The 20,974-nt window shown below is 37.5% G+C and overlaps 1 protein-coding gene across 6 annotated transcripts in view; it reads left to right on the top strand.

The window, feature by feature from the left end:
- Nucleotides 1-20,974, top strand: part of ESRP2 (epithelial splicing regulatory protein 2) — a 95,264-nt gene that overhangs the window by 34,012 nt on the left and 40,278 nt on the right. Inside the window, exons 2-4 of one of the 6 annotated variants that reach the window (XM_071756979.1) lie at nt 14,269-14,383; nt 16,295-16,447; nt 17,353-17,481. In XM_071756979.1, the coding sequence (XP_071613080.1) occupies nt 16,313-16,447; nt 17,353-17,481 (264 nt within the window). In that variant the 5' untranslated portion in view covers nt 14,269-14,383; nt 16,295-16,312. The other 5 variants (XM_071756981.1, XM_071756978.1, XM_071756980.1 and 2 more) reach the window with 5 other exon arrangements.

Genomic DNA, 20,974 nt, shown 5'->3' with positions numbered 1-20,974 from the left:
AATATCAGAAGCAGATGTGGGCTCTAGAATAAGTTCCCAAAATGGAACTCATGTGAGTCCTGGCACTTCCATGGGTCAATTTAGTATTTTTGAGCTGAAGGAACAGTACTACTCAGAAGCATACTAATAGCTCAGTGCTGATTGATCTGGGATGTTAAATGTTGCAGTAAACAACAGCAATTGAGAAAGAAGCTGTTTCCTGGACATTAACAGGTGATGGAGAAGGCCTTAGGCCTCGATGGCCTTAGGCTGCTTTTGTTATTGAAAGGTGGGATGGGGAAGCAAAAAAGCTGGTTGCCTTGTCTTTATTTATTTATGACCAAAGCTGGTTAACAAATAGGAAGGCACGTTTCTAAAATTATTATTTCAGCCATCAAATTAGAGTCCCTTCTTGAAAATCCAAATTACTTTGTAGCAGACTGAAATTGCACTTAAAGAAAGCGACTGTTCAGAATATGTTAGTGCATACTGCTATAGATGCATGGTAAGAACTACCCAAAGGAAACACCCAAGATATATATGTTCTTTTACCTGTTATGTTGATAAAAATCTGTCCTTCAGACCATCAGGTATTTGTGTTATTCTGGGAAACACACGCTGACATTCTTGTCCAAGATCTGTTTCTGTCTCAAACATCAATGGTACAAAAAGTTTAAGGGTAGTGTTGTAGTATTGTTTTTCCTCAGTTGTTACATCTCTGCTTTAACAATGACTAAAAATTAAATGACAATGGAATATTACAAAAGTAATTTGAAAGACCCAGAGGCTGAAATAGTTGCTGTGGGTATTTTAAAATACTGCTAAGTAGCTACAAGTGCATCACCTATTAACTGATAAAGAGTTTGGTTGCTTGCTGTTTAATCTGACTTCATTGCTTTGTCTCCTTCTGTATGTGCATCTGAAGGAAGTATGGTCAGTATTAAACTGATAAGGATGTATGTCATAACATTTTAGGTATGACACCTTAAGGAAATTCTGGTTTAGGTGGTCACCATTCTCTTATGGTGACCCTATAAGAGTATAATATAATTACCATCCTGGCAGCAGTACTTGCAAAAGCAGCTGAGAATGAAGGCTTCTGAAAATTAATCTAAAAATTTACTTAACAAAACAGGCTTTAACCTCCTAGTGATAAACACAAAATCACCCTTTATAGTGTGTAAGTAATGAGAGGGATATTGCATTAGATAGTGTGTGTGTATGTTTTCTGACAGTAGGTGTAAGAAGTCTGCACTTCCTGCTTAGAATCTCTGGCAAGTAAATATTATTGTTTTCAGCAGAGAAAACTGTTCAAAAAGCAAACTTCATTCCAAGTCTGGAAGCATTTCCTGTATCTTTGAAATGCTTTTGGTAGGCCAGCTCCAACTATTAGTACATACTTCTGTGTTAAGTGGTTGCAATTCACACAAAATATGAAAAGTGATGATTGGAGGCCACATGGGAGCTGAATTAAGTTGCAAATTATGTTTGCCTTCTGAATCATATACACATGATACCTGACTGCACTGATGTACTAGAAGATGTTCAAGCAGAGGATCCCATATGATTCAGCTATAAGGAATAATGTTCTAAAGGTGAAAGCTAAACTGAGCTTTGGATATTTACTATTTAAGATACATGATGTAGTTTTCTGTTAACAAACACTGCTACTGCTGAACTTTCCTATATATTCCTCTATATTTTTGGAGCCTGAATTCAAAACAAAAGAACAAAAGATTTCTTTTTTTATTTTTTTTCCCCCAATAAGTTGCAATACTGCTTTTCTCCTCCTGTCTTATTGGAACAAACTGTACAACTATGAAACTGCATCAGCAGTACATTTGTCCTTTTCCCTTTGGGTGTACTGCACATTCACTGCCTAACAACACTTTCAAGGTCACATAATTTTGGGTGGGTTATAAACAAAAATGCCTCCTAAGGAAGGGAAAGAATATCTATGGGATATTCTCTTCAGAAGCCTCTTCAAGGCTTCTGTCTACAACCTCTATATTATTTAAGTCTTGTATCTGATTCCCACATGTCATTATTAATGTATATAAACATACATATTTTATATTTAAAATTGGATGTGTCTATTATCCTGTGGTTTTCTTTGTAGTGCATATGAAGTGTGAGACCTATTACTGTTTGAACATGCCTCCTATATTTTTCAGATACATCTACTTATTTTGACACTCTTCTTTGGGCTAAAAAATTCAAATTGGTACAGACAAACCTGGGAGAAAAGTCTAATTATTGGGTGGACTTTTACTCTCATCTTTCCAAAACATTAAGGAGAAGTATTACAATTAACTTGAAGGAAGTGAAGAGAAAAAGAAGACAAAAGATCTTGTGCAACTGTTGAGCACAGATTTCTTCTATAATGTTTCATGAAGCAACAGCAAGAATATCTTCATGTGAAGTTAGTAATTTAAGACTGACTTTGCAAATCTGAATGGTGTTTGATCACCACAGTGGTTTAGCCATAGAAGTCGTCTAGACAGAGCTTAATGTTACATCATTCCTACTGTTTCATAACAATATACAAATTATGGATAAATTTTGGAATGAATCCATGGGAGAAAATCCATGGTGAAATGTTGTTTCAGTTCATAGCACTTAACATTTGATTTGTAGGTAAGAGTGACTGCAGAGCACTGATAGAGGATACTGTGCCACCACCACCTTCCAGAGCATTTCTTAAAAGAAGGTCACAGTTTAATGGCAAATCACAAATGCATCATGATATTATGTTTACTTAAAGGCCTCCCACACTAATTTCACCTTTTTAGAGCATACTTCCCTGCATGCCTAAGATATGGTGTGAATTAGATTAAATGACACTTCTGTTCCAGTAGTATAATTCTGCCCCTTAGTCATGAGCAAAGGATGCAGTTCTGAAATTTTCAAAATCATAGTGAAGGCAGGTATTACAAACAACTGAAAGCTTGCATTCACTGTGTGTCTTACCATGGTGGACTAAAGTGCATCCAATCTCTGCAAAGGCACAGGGTACATCAGGCATGGCACTGGCAATGCATTCTTTATTCAAAATTAATCCAGAGTCTAGGAAGTAGAATATAAAATAAGGGCAATAAACATCTTCCTTTCTTGCTTTAACTTTCAACAGGAATTCACCCATGTATATTCAGGACTAGTAAACAAATTTTTACAAGTCCCACTGGAGTCTTTTATCTCCTGTCTTCTATTGAATCTTTAATAGCAGGAAGCAATAGTTGAACTTGAATATAACAATTGAGCTCTGTTCCAAATGCTGCCTTCATGACTGACATCTCTCATGTCACAATGAAACTTCCTGAGGAGCTGTGCTAATGAGATCTTTTTCAGGAATGTGTTTTACATCACATCTGGGATCTTTGCATATCCAGGGAAAAATTCAGTCATGATCCAGCTTGGGACTAAAGCATTGTCATTGAATTGATAAACACAATTCTTTTCTACACTTTTAATGGAAGCATATCCTCATTCCCTTTCAAAGGCCCTGTAAAGGAGATGTCTTTAGAACTGTGGCTACAGTATAATTTCCTGCTATTTCCAAGTACAAAATAACCTGAGTTTCTGAATCCTCACAGAGATTCCTGCCAGCCCTTTTTTGTATCAAGGATATTGAATTGAGCCACAGGTACTACAACTGTGGCCATGTGTTGGCATGTATGAGACAGAGGAAGTAATGACAGAAAAGAAAAGAAATCATACCCCCATTCTATGTATTTGTAGTTCATAACCAATGTGTGAAAAAAATTTGCTTTGAGTCAAGCAGTTTAGAAGTAGTCCTTGCTATACTGGCATGAAGTTCACTTTATTAGGGTTTTTAAGATGCAGCCTTATGCCATGTACATGTCAACAGCATAATCAGGATGGAAAGCAATTATTAAGGGCTTCACAAGGTGTGACAGTTCTATAGGTTTAGTAACTTCAGAAGTTCCCTAAGCATTGCTGAGAGGGGGGAAGGAAAAGTATCCTAAAGAAGTGTTTACATGGAAGGAGCATGTCTCTCCCAGGCAATCTAAAAAAAGTGTCCTATGTACTGCTGGTAGAAGAGTGAGAGAGTCATGTTGAAATCAAATGTAAAAATATTAAGTGTATAATGACATTAAAGCAGGTGTAAATTTCATCCTACTAGGGAACCTTTTCTTTGAAGTGTCACTTCCTTTTATTGGGAGAAAGTGGGCAGCAGTAATGACTGTGTTCTGATTGATGTGCTAAAGAATATGTGCCTGATTTATACCTGTAATGCTGTTGTGGGAAACTTGTGGTGTCTACAGACATTTGATCATTTTGTGTTGTTATATACTGAACTAATATTCTGAATTTTCAGATACTTGAGAGAAAAATATAAACTACAGTAAGATTGGAGGAAGCCAGAAATACTAAAAGAGAACAGATGAGGAGTCTGTCTTTGGCCCAAACCTGAAAATTCTGAGTGAGCATAAAGGTGAGGAATGAAAATTAGTATATAAAAAGGGTTCTATGTATATATGCATGTAGCTATACATACATATTTGTGTAAAACATGGGAACACATATTTTTGGTGAGCTTGTAATCGAAACACTAGCATTACCTTGGTTTACATAAGATGTATTTGATCTAGGAAACAGATTAGGAAACTAAACTGTTATATTTTGAGTTTTTGAAATTTGATGTAGAAGTCATTGAATTGTTTCAAACAGTGTGTAAATTAGCTTTATATATGTCTTTATCCTCTAAAGGCCTAAAGACATGAAACAAATCCCTGAGCTCTGGTTGTCCTTCATGTTAAACAATGGTTTAAAAACTATTGGATTTTGTCTCAGTCTTAGACAGTGGGTCAAATAAACTTTTCAGTGTTTCCCCTCCATACTCATCTTTCTTGATACATGTTGTAGTTTTTGTTTTTCGTTAAAAATGAGGGTAGCAACTGAGTCTTTGCAAGTTTGAGGGCATTCCTTGCCTCAGGGTGTCTTAACCATTGCACAAACTGCCATGCTCTATGCCAAGCCAAGTTTCCTGTTGAAATGTGACAAATATTTTTTTTCTTGTATAGTGAGAAGACAAATGTAGACTGAAGAGCAAATTTTATATTAAATAGTGGCACCTGACAATGAATATTAGTTGCCCAAGAACCAGGAGCTGTGAGCCTGACTTAGAGAACTGTTTGCTTAATTATCCCTTTTCCTGAAACAGGCTTAAGACTTTTTGTCTGTGATCATACAACTTTTTTTCATCTGAGTCTGTATAATCCTGCCCACTTACCCCATCTATTACCAGTCCCCTAGCTTTCTTCTAAAAAGGGGGTTTCCTTTTCTACATGAGAGGAAAAAAGTCTGCCTTACACAGCATATTGTCAGACAATAATGAAGAAATTGCTGTATGACTCTGAGTGTCTGTGTGTGTGTTTTGTAAATCCCTCTGAGCCAAATCTTGGGAAAGGCAACTAATCCCAGTAGAAGTGTATTGCTTCATGTGAAATTTCTGCAGACCTATGGAATCCATTCCTCCACCCCACTTGACCAGGCTGTTTGCATACTGGGGCTTTGGTTGGTACTATAGATAAACTGTGCAAATAGCTGAAACTGCCTGTTATTTTACACCCACTATTTTTGTTTCACTATATATATACCCACAATCTCTTTTCACCCCTCTCCTTGCCCCCAGTACTACATTGTGACTATTATGGAAACTGCAATTACTTTGGAGCAATGAAAATGCATCTCCAAATGCATTATCTGTCTCCTCTATTGCTTTTAGGCCTGTGCAACCAAATTGTAATTCCTATAGTATGAATCCTTTCCCATTGCAGCTGAGCCTTCATCAACCCAATGTGTACCACAGGTTTCATTCTCTGAAGAACAAAAGTAATTATAAAGTAACTTATTCCAAATTTTAATTTTTCTATAGTTATCTGCTTGTAAATATTTTGCTCTTTGAGAAACCATGAAGGAAACCTGCATTAAAATGCTGTTGATTTCTGCCTTTTTTTATAATTGCTGTGATTACAAAATACTTTCACGCCCGCAAGCTGGAGGGTTCTGATTAAGTTCCCACAGAATACAATTACTCACATCTACTCCACCTTACTGCTGTGGTAGTAGCTTTACTTTATTAATCATTGTTACTATCCACCCAAAGCTTGAAGCTTCTGTAATTTGTAACATGTTACCAATACTGTAAGGTATAGTGGTAACATGAAGTCCCAGTCTTATATTACATTTTCTTTGCTGTTGCACAAACTCTGCTACTAGCCCATTTGCCATATGCAGTGGCAATAAAACAAAAGAAGGTTTTATATTATGAATAAGAAAGGTAAAGGGGAAAATCTGTGAAACCGTGAGAGTGATTAATCTGTAAAAAAGTTTTTAATATGAGTGTTCCACGTGCTCTAGGCATTTCTAGGGAGCTTAAGTTTCAACAGCACGTTCTGTGCTTTGGATTTTGTGTTTTGGTTTGTTTTTTTCAGTACTGGATGTGTGTGTTTAAAAATTGTTTACTTAAGTATACACATTCAAAAAAAACAAAAAAAAACAAACAAAAAGCAAACAGAAAACTTCTTGAAATTCATACAACTTCTGAGCATTGATAGGACTGACGAATATATTAATATAGTGACTTAAGTTGCAGATGATCCAGAAAAAGGAGATTGCAAGTGATCTAGCAATTATACCACGCTGCTGCCTTGGAGCACTGAGAGAGTTGTTGACATGTAATGAACTCTCATCCTGTCTGCTGGAACTGACAGTCTGCCTGCCAAGACAGCAACATGTCAGCCCAGAGGGACTTGAGAGGAACCAGCAATTCATTTTCTTCTAGTCACAAAGCAGCCACGAATGGAAGAGCTGGACTCTAACTGATGAAAGGGTAGGAAACATATTATCAGTCTTCCTAAGCATTGAATACTTTTGAAAATACAGCTCATGGGAAACACTTCCCCAAAACCTTCTGTGAACTATTTAACAACAGCACAGACAGGTGCTATGCACTGGCTTTGCCAGATAGACAAGATCTTAAGATCTAGCTGTTTATGCTTTTTCACTTCCAATTATCTCTCTGGAGTATAGGAGACTGCTTTTAAGGCTGTACTATGCAGGAAGTGCTAAGTAAGTTCATAAAGGTGTGGCTTAGCTCCCTAGCAATTCCATAGTAACAGGGGCATAATAAAGTAGCCTTAAGTAAAAGGAAATCAAAAGTTGAGAACACAAGATCTTCACATCTCTCTGATTAAAGCAGCTAATCTTTGACTGAAGGTGGTGGGCTCCTCCTTGTTACCCCACACTAAGCAGATTCTCATGGGATGAATAGATAAAGTCTTGCACTTTCCATACCAGTTCAAAGGAATGTTTTGAAAAATATTTTTTGCAATATGTGTAATGAAAAAAAGAGATTGAATTTACACACTATTTTATCACAAACATAATAATGTTAAATAAGAGGGAAAGCCATGTATTATTCATTAAAAATCTCATCACCCTTTACAGAATGGCTCATTTTACACTGAGAGGTACAGAGTTCCCTGTACTCTGAAAAGGAATCTCCACCATTTGTTATTGAGTCCTTTTGCCTTGCATTCCCTGGGGGAAGTTATGTGTTCTTTCCAGGAGCTGGTGAGTTGACCAGCACAAGTTCAGGTCTTAGACAAGGCAAAGCAGATTGCCAGTACTTTCATCTGGTTAGCAAAAATTTTAATTTATAGGCAGTGCTCCCTTCTCCGGGATTCTACACTGCAAAAGCACAATTTATTTGTACTGTAGATACACCCTCAGACATAGGTTCTTGCATAGTTAGAAAATAATCTAGAGATCTGAAGAGAGAGGATGTGATCTTCACAGTCTTACAACTTATCTGTGCAAAAGAGGTGTAAAAAGCTACCTTTAACAGTGATAGCCAGCCAGGCTTTGGTGACAGCTGCAGATGTTCAGGAGTAACTGACCATAGAAAAGTTCCATGTGCCCTAAAGCCAAGGATTCATGATACTATAAGGCAGCAGTACATCTCTTGTATTCTGTGAGTCACTCTTGTTTTTCCCAAAATAACTGTTTGTGGGACCAACCTCTGAAACAAATGAGGGAATGGATCCATCTTAAGGCATATCCTACCAAAATGAGGTGATAAAGCTTCTGTTTGGTTGTCACTGAATCAGACCCAGCTTTCTGAGCCTGCATCAGTGTTTCAGAGCTGATTCACAGTGTAGCCCTGGAAGCAGTAGTGCTGAAGAATCAGAGGGGACAATGAACTTGGGGTGGGATGAGAATGAATATCTGAGGCTGGATTAATAAGGTATGCCTGAAATTTATGTCAAACATATTTAATTAAATCTACAGCTTAAAACCAAACTTTGTCATATGTCACAGACCCAACCAACACTGAACTATTTCCACTTCTTCAATGTGGAAATGTTTGTTTATAGTACAGACTAGGATTCCATCAACCTGAAAAATAACAGAGTAGATTGAATTCTTTTGCCTCCCTGCTCACCCAAAAAAACCATTACAGAATTGAAATTAAAGTTATGTCCTAGACATCCACTTTAGCCAGAGCATTATCAGTGCAGTCACTCTACACTGTGTGGCCACTCCTAGAATGTGCCAGGTGATGTTCTCTCACATGTGCCCCAGGGCTCTTTTTCTCACTACCATATACTTCAGTGTAGAAAAGGCAAAATCTTAATGTATGTTAACTGTGTCACACTATAACTGAAACAATTACTTGGGAAAACCAGGGAATGAAAACAAGGTGACATTTCCTGTCAAACATGGGTGTGCCACATTAGCAGGGAGTTGTGGGAAGGAGGTGTGGTAGTACTGGCATTTATGGAACAGCTCTGTCATGGGACGTTATCACAGCTCCAGCCTATGTGCTTGCCATGTGCTTGGTTATTATTGATGTTTATAAAGCAATTCTGTGGCTATTAAGTGATAAAATGCACTGAATTGCATCATGTAGCATCTTAAATTTAAAATTTCTGCACTATAATAAAAGGAAGAATTTAGGCAGAGCTGTCTTTTTTTTTCTATTTTAGTTTCTTTGTTTAAATACATTTACTGATTGTGCAATATATTTATTTGAGAACGTTTCCTCTTAGCAATTCATAGCACTCTAGTATCAGCCAAAAGTATCAGTAGGGACACTACTTCTATCTCACTTCCACTGTATATTCCACATTTATCATCAGAACAAAGGAAGAATATTTGCTCAGCTGTGTTCAGAGCTTAAAGTGAAGAAAGGATTTGTTTAAAAGAAACAAGAATGCTTATATGAGTGAGAATCTGATTACTGACATAACTGTAACTCATAATATAGCTCAGTATAATCTCAAGTCTTCCATGCAAGCAATTGCATTTGAGGTGCTGTAGAAAAAATGAAATATGCAAAAATTGTACTTATCAAGTTGAAAATGGTACAGTAGAAAATAATCTAATAGAATCTTACTAGAAATTGGCATATTAGTTCTGCTAGAGTCTGGTAGCAACAGACTTTTTCAAGACCATATATTTTCAAGACAAAGAAAGTAAAAATAAAAGCACAATATTTGGGGAAATTGTTCTGTCCTTCTAATTGGGTGGAACAAGCCATAGAGGATGTTTGAAATCCCCCTGTCAGATCCTAAGCATGCAATAATTAGTGGCACAATTGAAGTGGAACATAATAAACATAATCAGGGTGAAAGAAAAATAAACCATTGAATGACAGGTTTCCTATCATGTCTATTTTGGGTGCACATGCATTCATCAGTTTATCATACAAAATAATTTGACAAAATGTTTTTAAAGCCTAAGTACTTCAACAGGTAGATAGTTTTGCTCAACTGTTGAATTTATATTTTACTTCTATTTATATAGGGGTGAGAAAAAGATGTGTATTATCATATCTGTATGCAGAATAAGCTCGATTCAATTATAATGAAGAAACAGGTTATATCAGAGCAGCTAAATCAAATGGGAATTGAATATTGTTGGAACACACCTTCATTTTATTTTAATCAAGGTTTTTAAGTCAGCTGAGAGCTTGTGGTACAATTTGAATAAAAAGCTAGAGCTTAGTGATCACTGCAGAGATAACTCTTCATGAGAGCAGTATCAGCCAGGTGTCAGTAAAGCCTGAGAAAACGTAACTTAAAATTCATCATTAATTTTGTCATTCATACTGTTGTTTTTCATTGAGGGATTTGGACTTATAGTATATATATGCAGTCTTTTGTATTCACTTGATCATCACTGCTATATTGCAGGATTGTCAGCTCTCAGTAAGAGTAGCATGTAGATCTTTTGATTTAATTAGTGACATTTACATTTCTTATGTTATCTAATTGTTTTTCATGTTTGTATGCAAGGTGACTGGTGTGGGTATTCAAAGTTCCAGATGGCTTTAACTGTTTCACTTTGAAACATCATTGAGTTTGTGCTGCAGGGAACTTCTGAGAACTTTCTAGATCTGCAGTGTGAATGTACTTATGTGTGGGAATATGTGTGGGATGAATGTCATCAGTTCATTAAAGGAGTGAAAAATTATTTTGAAAAAGTTAAGGATGACTAGATTTCCTGTCTTGCTGGACTGGAAGGTCTCTGAGATGGTCTGTCAAATATAAAGTATAAAAGGGTCCAAACTGGATGCTTCATGTAGACATCAGGCCACTCTCATTTTCTGTTATGAGTTAAGCACTTGATCTTTTCACAAGGGGATAGCAAGTTTATCCTGTTGAGCTTTACACATGCAAAGTAATTTTAAATGTTATTGTTAATAAGATTATTTAATTGAATATAAATAGTAGCAAATGAAAGTCAGCATTTTGGCTTTTAGCTGTTGCAGTGAATTGTGTTATCAATTTATGTATTATACCTCAGACTAGTAAAAAAGTGACAACTGCAATGAAAATTAATTTAGGCATATTTTAGAGACTATTAAGCTTCACACAAAGTGAATTTTCAGTCACAGGTAAGGTAGGTAGAAAGGTTCAGGAAGTATTTGCATGTTCATCTCATGAGATAACAGAAATCCTATCACATGGCTTGTCTAACTTATTACAGCTTAAAGATCCTGTCTCAGCTAGTTGCAGTGAATTATTTAAAAAATGTCCACTAGGACAAAGTTTCATCAATGTAGTGCAGGTTATCCATGGATATTTGGAATGTCAGCCCTTGGAGGTATTGAAGGCACTGCTAGACAAAGCAGGGCCTTGTTTGCTCTAATGTTGGCAGTAGTCCAGGTGTAGGCATGGTGTTGGACAGGAGGACTTGCAGAGGTCTCTGCCAGCTAACATTTCAGTGGTTCTAATTCCAGAAAACTGTTCAGTAATTTACTTGGAGGAAAACATTATTTCTGATGAGAGAAAAATCTAAATCCACTGTTAACTTTAATGTAAATCTATTATAATATTAATGAAAGACACTACTATGCATGCATGTTGGATCTGCCCATAAATTTGATTAAAAAGTTAATGCTTAGATCATCAAAACCTGATGCCTGTAATCTGGAGAAATCTGGCTAAACAGCATACACCTATGCTCTGATGGGAGCTGAGCATGCATAAAACTTTTGTAGGATTAAGACACTGGATTGGTTATCCTATAAAGGAGAGAAGCTATGTAAAATAATAGGAAAAGTAATTTCATTTTTATTTATCTTGGCTAGTCACCAATTTTTATGTTTTAATTTACCTTTGAGTCAATAGAAATTAAATTCCAACCAATAGAGGATTCTAAGGGTAAAGCTTTCAGTACAGGTTGATAGAGCTAGTATCTGCAGAGTAACAATCTACTGGAAACCACCTTTCTGAAGACCTTTTGCATATTGCCTGGCTTCTGTGAATATCCCAGTGGAAATGATTCCAGGGTTTCTAGACTGAATTGTAATAATGACAGACCTACCTGGCAGACCAAAAAAATCAGATCTCTCCAAACATCTGGACAGCAATCAAAGAACACTGTTAAAGCAGTTGTTCCCATGCCCTTTCCCACTCATTTGCTGTTAAAGAAAGGATGCCAGGAAATTCTTTACATATAGGTTTATGTTTCAGGAGTTACAAGAAGAATATTTCAGAAAATATTGCTAGAGTTGCTCATAATACCATCCAGGAGCCAAGGGCTGAATGGATATGAAATTTAAATATCTTTTCACATTTACTTACAGATCACCTACAGATCTTTTATTTTCTGTGCCAGCTTAGTTTGGAGATGGTGAAGCACACAGAGGATTTACAGCTATCCCTAATGTGCAGACAAACACCAAGAATCCATGCTTATTTAATGTAGCATAAATTAATTCTGTTTCTCAGAATCACAGGATAACTTTGGCTAGAAGTGACCTCTGGAGGACATTTGGTCAAACCTCCCTCCTCTACCAGCATGGCTAATTTTGAAGATAGAGCCAACTGTCTATCTGACTTCAAAATTCACTTTTCACAGAGCATTTGAAACCATTTTGCAAGGTTAAACATGGTCATAAATTGTCTTCCTCTATACTGATGAGTAAAATATTCATAATGAAGACAAATCCTTAATACCATACAATTTTGCCTAAAAGATAGTTGAACTATTGCTGTAGATCTGAATATGGCCAGGATATTACTCCAGATCTCAGGTCTGCAAGTTTCATACTCCTTTTATTAGGCTATAACAGAAGGACTTGAGTGATGTGGACATTCAGTTCATGGGATTTTTTAATAATAATGTAGTAAAGGTAAAAGGAGTGGTGGTGTTTTGGTTTGGTTTGGGTTTTTGTGCCTTTGTTTGTCATAATTCATGAAACTGCATAGTGTGTAGAGTAAGAATAAAATTGTCACATTTGTCCATTTCAAGTACAATGCATTTAATGAGCTGATTCAGTGCTCTCATGTGATCTGTAAAATCACTCTATTCTCCAGTTTTGGTTGGTTGGTTTAAAAAAAAAAAAAAAAAAAAAGAACAACAAACAAAATAATCACTATGACTGGTCATCTGTAAAATTTATTCTCCACCCAGTTACACTTATGAGACATTATCCTTGTATGGAGCCTGCAAACAAGAACATATATAAATATGTTTGCCAGGATTAAAGCTAAAGGTAAGCAATAACTATTTCAGCAAGATCTTGGTTACAAATTAACTTTGCTAATGTTCAGTGTACAAAGGCCTGTCCCACATGTTGTTTCAGGAAGTGGATCCTGTTGCTGTTCCACGGAGACATATGATGTCATTCCTTTGATTTTTTTAGATCAGTAAAATTTCAGAGACTTGTATAATTAAAGGTTGCATGCAGAGAGATGGAGGGTTGTGGACAGACAGTGAATAAGGTGAATGGGAATCCAGCTGCTTAATCTGATCCTTGAAAATATCAGAAATGCCAGAAAAGTCATAATTGATATTTTCCTTTTAAAAATTTTAGAATATGCTTGAAGTTCATTTAGCTATAACAGTTTTGATAAATTATAAACAGTAGCACTATATAAGTCAAAATAGTCTAAGAGTAGAAACCAGATAGGTTTTATAGAAAGATAGAAAGGTTTTATATATAGGTTTTATAGAAAGAGAGACCACATTTTATTAGCTAATAACTAATAGAATTGTGAAAAGCATACAGTCTTTTGGGCTTACTAGTGTTTGATACCATGCATAGATTTCAAATAAGTTTTCAAGGGTCTTTGGCACTGGTATGAGTAGGACTTCTTTAATTTGCTGTGTTGCTTTAAGTCAGTTATGATACTTTTTTCTTTCACACTAGATTCCCAAAGGACAATGTCATTCTCTGTGCCAATTTACTGCAAACTGTGAACAACAAATTATTATGTGTATTTTGTGATCTTCTACAGAAATCTACTAATTATAATCCATAGTTATACATATTAGGTCTATGAAATAGCACCCTCATGAAGGCAGCTAAACTGCAGCAGACTGGTACAGGTAAAATCTGTTTGCCTTTATATGTACAGACACTGCCTTCCCCCAAACACTTCTGTGATATGTGTGTGTTTGGGAGGGGAGAAATGGGGTGGGATGAGAGGAACAGTTGTCATGATTGAAGTCACTGTATTTTTTCTGGTTCTTATTATGAACTGAAGAAATAAGAATCATCCCATACACAATGATAAGGCTGTTAGGCTGCTTCATTACCACTACATCTAAAGGATATAGTTACCCAAAAGGAATATGAATGAGTTTTTATTCTACCATGGACTTCTAGATACAGATTGACAGAAAAGACATTGCTGAAAACATGATGAATATGTAAATATAAATATGTGTTAGCAGATTTAAGTTTTCATCTATGAGTGTTGGCCCTTTTTATAACAATAAATAATAATCTTCAGGTCTGCTTTTCAGGCAGCTGCACATGTGGGCTGCAGAGACCACAGCTGAGAGGCATTTGTCAACTGTCTTGTAATGTGCAGTGAGATACACCTGTGCACTGTGAAGTTCTCTACATGGCCTCTGCTAGGTAAGTACTTTTAATACATGAATTCTAAGATAATTAATGTGAGATAGCATCCTTGAACTGCAGTTTCCTTTCATTGAAATAAATGGAAATAGTCTTGGTGATGGTGTCAGCATGGGAACCCATGTTTGCTGAAGGAGGTCCATAAGAACCACTATAATTAACCATTAGAAAATTAGCATGGAAGAGGGAAGAGAAAAATGTTGTATTTAAACCCATCAGATATTCACAGTTAAATGTCTAGGTCTTCATTTCCTCATAAAAGACATCAGTAGCTATATAGCAGCATCGTTTTTTGTCAAGTGAAAACCGTATTTCAGCACAACACCAATATTGAAGTACAAGCTGAAGATTAAATAAGCAAATAAAATTATGAATAGTCTAATTTGCAGCATGTAGCCTTTAAGAATCATTAATAACTTGTAAGATGTTACATATATAGTAACTATCAACAGGAAAAACAATAACACGGGCAAAACTGTTTGGAGGCTTCTTGATTTTCATTTATGCTTTAAAATAAATTTGAGCTTGACAATGTCTTCAAAAACTGCCTCAGCCCCTAATGATAGAAATACTACTGCTGCTCCCATTGAGCAGCAATGCTCAGAGGGGTGTATGTTTTTGTAGCAGCTAAACTAGGGGTTGTTTTCCCATTGTAGAGTCTCAGCTATGAAGTGGAAAAGAGGTACAGAGAAAAACTGCTGATCTTGGACTGCAGCTAATGCCCAGAAGATTGCTCTTTATTGAGCAGTTACGGGGTAGACATTACAGGGCTTTGTAGTTCCATTTTGCAAAACATCCTAGATAGGTGGTTTCTCAAAAATCAAAATTGTTTCACTCAGGCCCACCCTTGCAAACCACGTGCAGCACAGGGCCTAAAATGCAAAGTACTTTCTGCCTGCAGTATCCTTTAAAAAACTCCTGTATAATACCACACTTTTATTAGACATTAACTGTGGCCTGGGAAGCTCCAAAACTCGTACACAGCAACGGGCACGAAAGGCAATGAGAAGCAGGTAGAGACTTTTGTGCGTTTCAATGCTAAGTCATGGATTGCATTTTAGTAACCTAGTGTATATTAATCAGATTTAAAAAAAAAAAAAAAAAAAAAAAAAAAGGGTGGGTGTGGGTGGAGACCTGTGCTTAGTTCCCAGACCCACAGCCCCCCATATCCCCCTCGTACGCCAGACGGGAGCCGCGTCTCACCGCGGGCGCGTAGCTGGAGTGCACATTGCCCGCGCCCGACGCGGACGGGATCCCGCAAAACTGAAAGCAGGTAGAGGCACTTCCTGCAGGCACAATTAGCGAGAGAGAAAAGGAGTTTTCCTCTGATCTCCCTCAAAAACCAATCAGGCCAGATCAGCCAGGCGTTGATTCTCCCTCCGTCCCTCCTACACCTTTTCCAAAGGCCCAATGGCCTTGTCCCTCTGGGAGATTGACTAGAGTCACATGAGCCGCACCGAGGGCAGGTAACTCAGGAGAGGGGAAGGGGAAGGGGGAAGGAGAAAAAAAAAAAAAAAAAAGAGGGGGGGGGAAAGAAAAAAGAAAAAAAAAAGAAAAGCAAGCCCAAGCCCAGGCTGGGCTTCTGCCATGATGTCAGAGGCAAAGAAACCCACAGCTTGCTAATTTCACCTCCCAATCAGCCCCGGAAAGGAGAGCACCGGGAACAGGTAGAGATGCAGGTTTTCTCCATTTTTTTTCCCTCGAACACTCTTCCTCTTAAATAGCTCTTTCTCTCCTCTTGATATTTTGACTTCTCGTTCGCTTCTTTCCCTTTTGATCACTTGGAGGTAGGGGGTAAGCCTTTGTAGGATTTTGTTTGTTTGTGTGCCTTTTTTATTTCCTTTTTTTTTTTTTCTTTTTTTCTTCCCGTTTTTTTTCCTCTCTTTTTTTGACCTCTGCTTTTGATTGTAGTTGTTTCCCCCTGTGGTCATGACGGCTTCGCACAGTGACTCTTTGGTGGTGTTGTTTGGGGCAACCGCTGGTGCATATGGGGCTAAACTGGGTTCGGATGAGAGGGAACTAATTCTCTTGGTGTGGCAAGTTGTGGATCTACACAGCAAGAAGGTATGGCTTCGACACCCGGGCCGAGGGCGCGTTCCCCGGGCGCAGGGCGAGGAGGCTCGCCCGGCCGCTCGCCGCCTCCCCGGAGCCGTTTGTTCATTTCACAAATGCACCGAGGGGAGGGGAGGGAGCGGGGCCCCCGTGCCTGGAGGTCATTCACTCCTCGGGTTCACTCGAGAACGTCCTTTTTGTTCCTTTCTAAGCGAAGAAGTAGCTTTTTTTTAAAAAAGTTCAGTTGCTTCCATCCCCCCCTGCCCCATCCCACTTAAAACATCCTGAGCTTCACGTTTTAGATGTGTACGGACTTGTGAAGCTTTAAAACATAAAAGCTGCCTCGGTACGCGCCTAACGTGCATGCTTTCCTGGGAGCTGGCTCGGAGTAACCATTGGACCCTTTGCGGCCTGCTGTCGGAGATCTTTTTACCTTTTTTTTGACCAATGTTTGGATAACCTTTAAGAGAATTCCTTTAACTTTTAGGCCAATTGGGAATTTCCTCTATTTTTTTTTTTTTTCTCCTAAAATCCCTATCATAAAAAAGAACCCCTTAGAGATAAAGAGCTTTGATAAAGCAAACATGAATATCAGTTTCATAAAGTAGACTCAGCAAAGTGCCTTAATATTATGTGATCTTCCCTTTACAATTAACAACTGCAAAAAATCGGTGCTCGCTGCAAAAAGCGTCACATAAGAATCGGCTCCGATTCACCGAAGCGGAGAGCGTGGCCCTCTTGGGTGGGAGGGAAAAAAAACGAGGCAAAAAGTTTCGATTTGTGAAATCGGCAAATGCTTTTTCTCATTGCGATTGTTATCAGGACCTTTCTGATTTTTCTGCAGTCTGAACACGTTATTCAAAGATGCTACCTCGATTGTTCCTCACTTTTGCCCATAATTTCTCAAATGTTTTTAGGTAGGGACCCTGCATAAATCCCTGGTGAAAGCAGACAATTTGGACTTAAGTGACCAGTGTCGTGAAGTGAGTGGCTTAACGCCAGAGGGATTGGGCAAAGCTGAACCACTGGACCGGGTTCTTCAACAGGTGAGGAGCAGGGCTATTCAGGGTGAAGCCTGGGGACAAGATTCTGTTGATTTGATAACAGGAATATTCTTCACTTTTTCATTTCGTTTTGAAATCACTAGCAAGATTTTATGCTTACTTTAAAGCTAAGCCAAAAGAGACCTGAACCATTTGCAACTGGAACCCTGTAAATCTGAAACACCTGTATACAATACCAGAATATTTTAGGTGACCTGGCTTCTGATTATTTTGATGGGTCTATTTTAGTCCAGATTTCTCTTACTCTAAGCTTAAAAGAGCAGGCTGATAAGAGCACTACTTAATTTAGCACTGTTTAATTTGGCAGTGCTAATCAAACTTTAAAAATGTAGGTGGTGTGTTTTAATCTACAGGTTCACTGCTGAAATGTGTGTTTAAAAACTGGACCTTTTTTCACTTGTTATTCTTAAAGTTAGCTGAAATCTTCAAAACTGTACATTCATAAAACATCATCAGTGCTTGTGTATAACTCGAGGTGATACAGGTGAGCTTTTCAAGTTTAGTGGGTTATGAAGTGTGCTAGGTTTTTTGTCATAAAATTTCTGTATTTTGCTCTTTGTCTCACTTAATATTACACTAAGACAATAAATCTGTAAATTTGCATGATCCTTGTGGTTCAAGAGGCCCTAAGTTACCTAAAAAAACATAGTGCAAGTAATATATACATACACAGTTCCTCAAAGTTTGCTTGCTTACACTGCTTTTTTCTATATACAAAATGTGCTTGAATGGAAAAATACAATAGTGCATTTTTGTGTAACATATAAAGCTGGCTTTCCGCACCTTGTCTGAATCATTTGTAGGTGTGTTTCAGCAAGAAACTTGCTTAGGCAGTAGAACAGGTTCATGTTGCTGTAACTTCTGGTGACACATATAACTTGGCAGACTAGTTCCTAACCCTCTTCCATAAAGTGGTTAACACTTCACTCTGTAGTATCTCTGAAAACTGAAATGTGTGAACTTTTATGTGCCTCTGAAAACTGTCAGTGTTAGTTACAGATGGCATTTATTCTATTTAAATTGTTTTTTCCAGAGTCCAAGACCAAGAGGTAGTGTTTTCAGGTTTTTTTAAGCTTCAAAATAACCTATGAGAAAATGTGCAGCTGCAGGTTTGATCTTGTCCCAGATCTTGCACTAAAGACATCTGGAACAGTTTAGCTTAGTACACTCTGTTTACCTTTATAACAGACACACTTTAATTATGCTCAATACTTTATGAGAGATTGTATCTTATTGCTCTAAATTGCACTGTAGGTGGGTCTGCTTTAGCAAATAAAAGGAAATACTACCTTTGTGTGTAGGTGGGTAGAAACTCTTGAAAAACATAGTTTTGTGTTGGGTTTTTTTGTTTGTTTTTGGTCTTTTTCCTTTTTTTTTTTTTGTATGGTGTATCTATACAACTAAATAATGATTTTGCTGTCAGTTATTGTCTGCCAGTTGTGATAGGGCCAGTTCCATCACTGGTCTTCTGGAACACACTTTGTGTAAGCTCATCTCCCTTCTCCTCTGTGTCCAGACTCCATGGGAGTTAGGAGAGAATTATTTCATCCTCCCACGTGCAATGGTGGCATAAAGCAAAATCCATATCCTCTATTAGTAGGTCTGTTTCTGCAATTTTGAGAGGCGTTCATTAAATTTCTATTTCATCAAGTATTTTAAGGATGAGTCAGGTATTTATCACCACATACTTTTTTTTTTTTTTTCCTCAGTTAAGTGTTTGGGTTAGCAAAAGCACAGGTGGGTGAAGTGGTTATTTGAAAAGGTGGAGGAAAAGGAAGTAGACTTGAACCTTGATTTGAGATAATGTTATGTGAAATTAGCTTTCCACACCCACCTTGGATTGTGATAGAAAATTTGATGATGCAGCTGAAAGTTGCATGCTTTACCATGCATCTCAATCATGTAACTTCAGGTTCCAGTGCCTGCTTCTGGCTTTTGCCTTGGGTTTGCAGTCTCTACACCTCAAGGGATGTGAGAATTGCTAAGCACAAATCCATTGTAACTTTTATCTGTGCTTCACACGTCTTTCCCAACCATTCAGTAATTTTCATCCTGTGATTTACAACTGGTAAACAGTAGATCAGCTACTGTGGGTCTGGAGTTTTTTCCATTGACCACAGAAAGCCTCCTTCTATTGCTATTTAGTTCGCTTCCCAGCAATGGCAGGGGTCTACCTTTCTGTGCTTAAGTTTTTGCTCTGCTTGTAACAGAGCACTTCAACAAGTGAGCATCATTTCTATTTTACTTCATGTTTGTTAGAGTGTTAGATCTCATGTGACTTACCACTTGTTTGTTTTAAGAATATTCTGATATATTCTGGCATATTTTTGCTGTGTAATTTTACTAGGTGAGGTTTTGAAGCACAGTGCCTCCAAGTGACTGAGCTGAGTGCATGTTCTGTGTATACATTTTGCTGCAAGTTAAATACTGTACTTGTTCAGGATAACAAGCATTCCATTCCACAGATGTTAATGCATGTATGGGATCCAGCTATATTTTCTGACCAGTGTGATACAGTGCTGCCACAGGTAGTTTTTGGATGGGGAGATCCTGGTAATGTCCAAATATTAGGGAAATAGTAACCTGAAGGAAAAAATGTGTTTTTTGGAAGCAGTCTGCTTGATGTATTTAGCTCAATATAGTATTAATAACTTATTTCTGTTTTGAGACCTATAATGGTGAACTTACAGCTGCTGACTGAGATGTATTGTGGTGGTTGCAGAATGCTATCAAACAGAAGAATGTAAGGGTTTGGGTTTTTTTAACAAGGTAAGCAGGAGATCTCTTGTTTAAGTGTGTATGTGGAACAGCCTTGAGCCTGTGGTGCAGGACTCTAAACATGAATTACATGCACTACCTACTAAAGGGAATAGTGTCCTACTTTTCATTGTTCAGATCCCTAAATCACAGTACTGGCTTATTCAGCATGTTATTTACATTTTTCTAAACAACAGCTGGAGCTTTATGGTTTCCCAAGGTATTAAGGGAGAAAATTATATTCAGATTCCTCTCTGGAAACTTGCTTTTGAAGAGCAAAACCAAAATGAACTTTGCCTTTCTCTTGGCTCCATTACTCTGTCATCAAAAAGCTGACATCTTCGTGTGCTGCTCTGGTGCTAGCCATGTGGATTCTATGCTAAAAACTGAATACTAAGTTGAAAGAGTTGTTTTCTTCCCATATGGAAAGCCTGGCTGAATCGGCATGACTTGCCTAGAGACACTTCTCTTTCCTTGTAAGGCAGTATTTGCATGTCTCCCTGACAAAGGATATGTCTAAGAAGAGCTAATAATTTTGGAGAGCTGTCTGTAGTATTTAGTCGTAATTACCATTTTACTTTGAACAATACACATTAAAAGGGAGAGGTTTTAATGAAAGCTGAGTCTGCTTTTGGAGCTATTGAAAGCATCCAGATTTCATCTATGGATAGACATTTAAGTAATAAAAAATTGTTTGAAAGCCTATCCTAGCCTTGTT

The sequence above is a fragment of the Heliangelus exortis genome, chromosome 13 (assembly GCF_036169615.1).
Source record: "Heliangelus exortis chromosome 13, bHelExo1.hap1, whole genome shotgun sequence".
Lineage (NCBI taxonomy): Eukaryota > Metazoa > Chordata > Aves > Apodiformes > Trochilidae > Heliangelus > Heliangelus exortis.
This window is presented reverse-complemented; position numbering and strand designations above follow the sequence as displayed.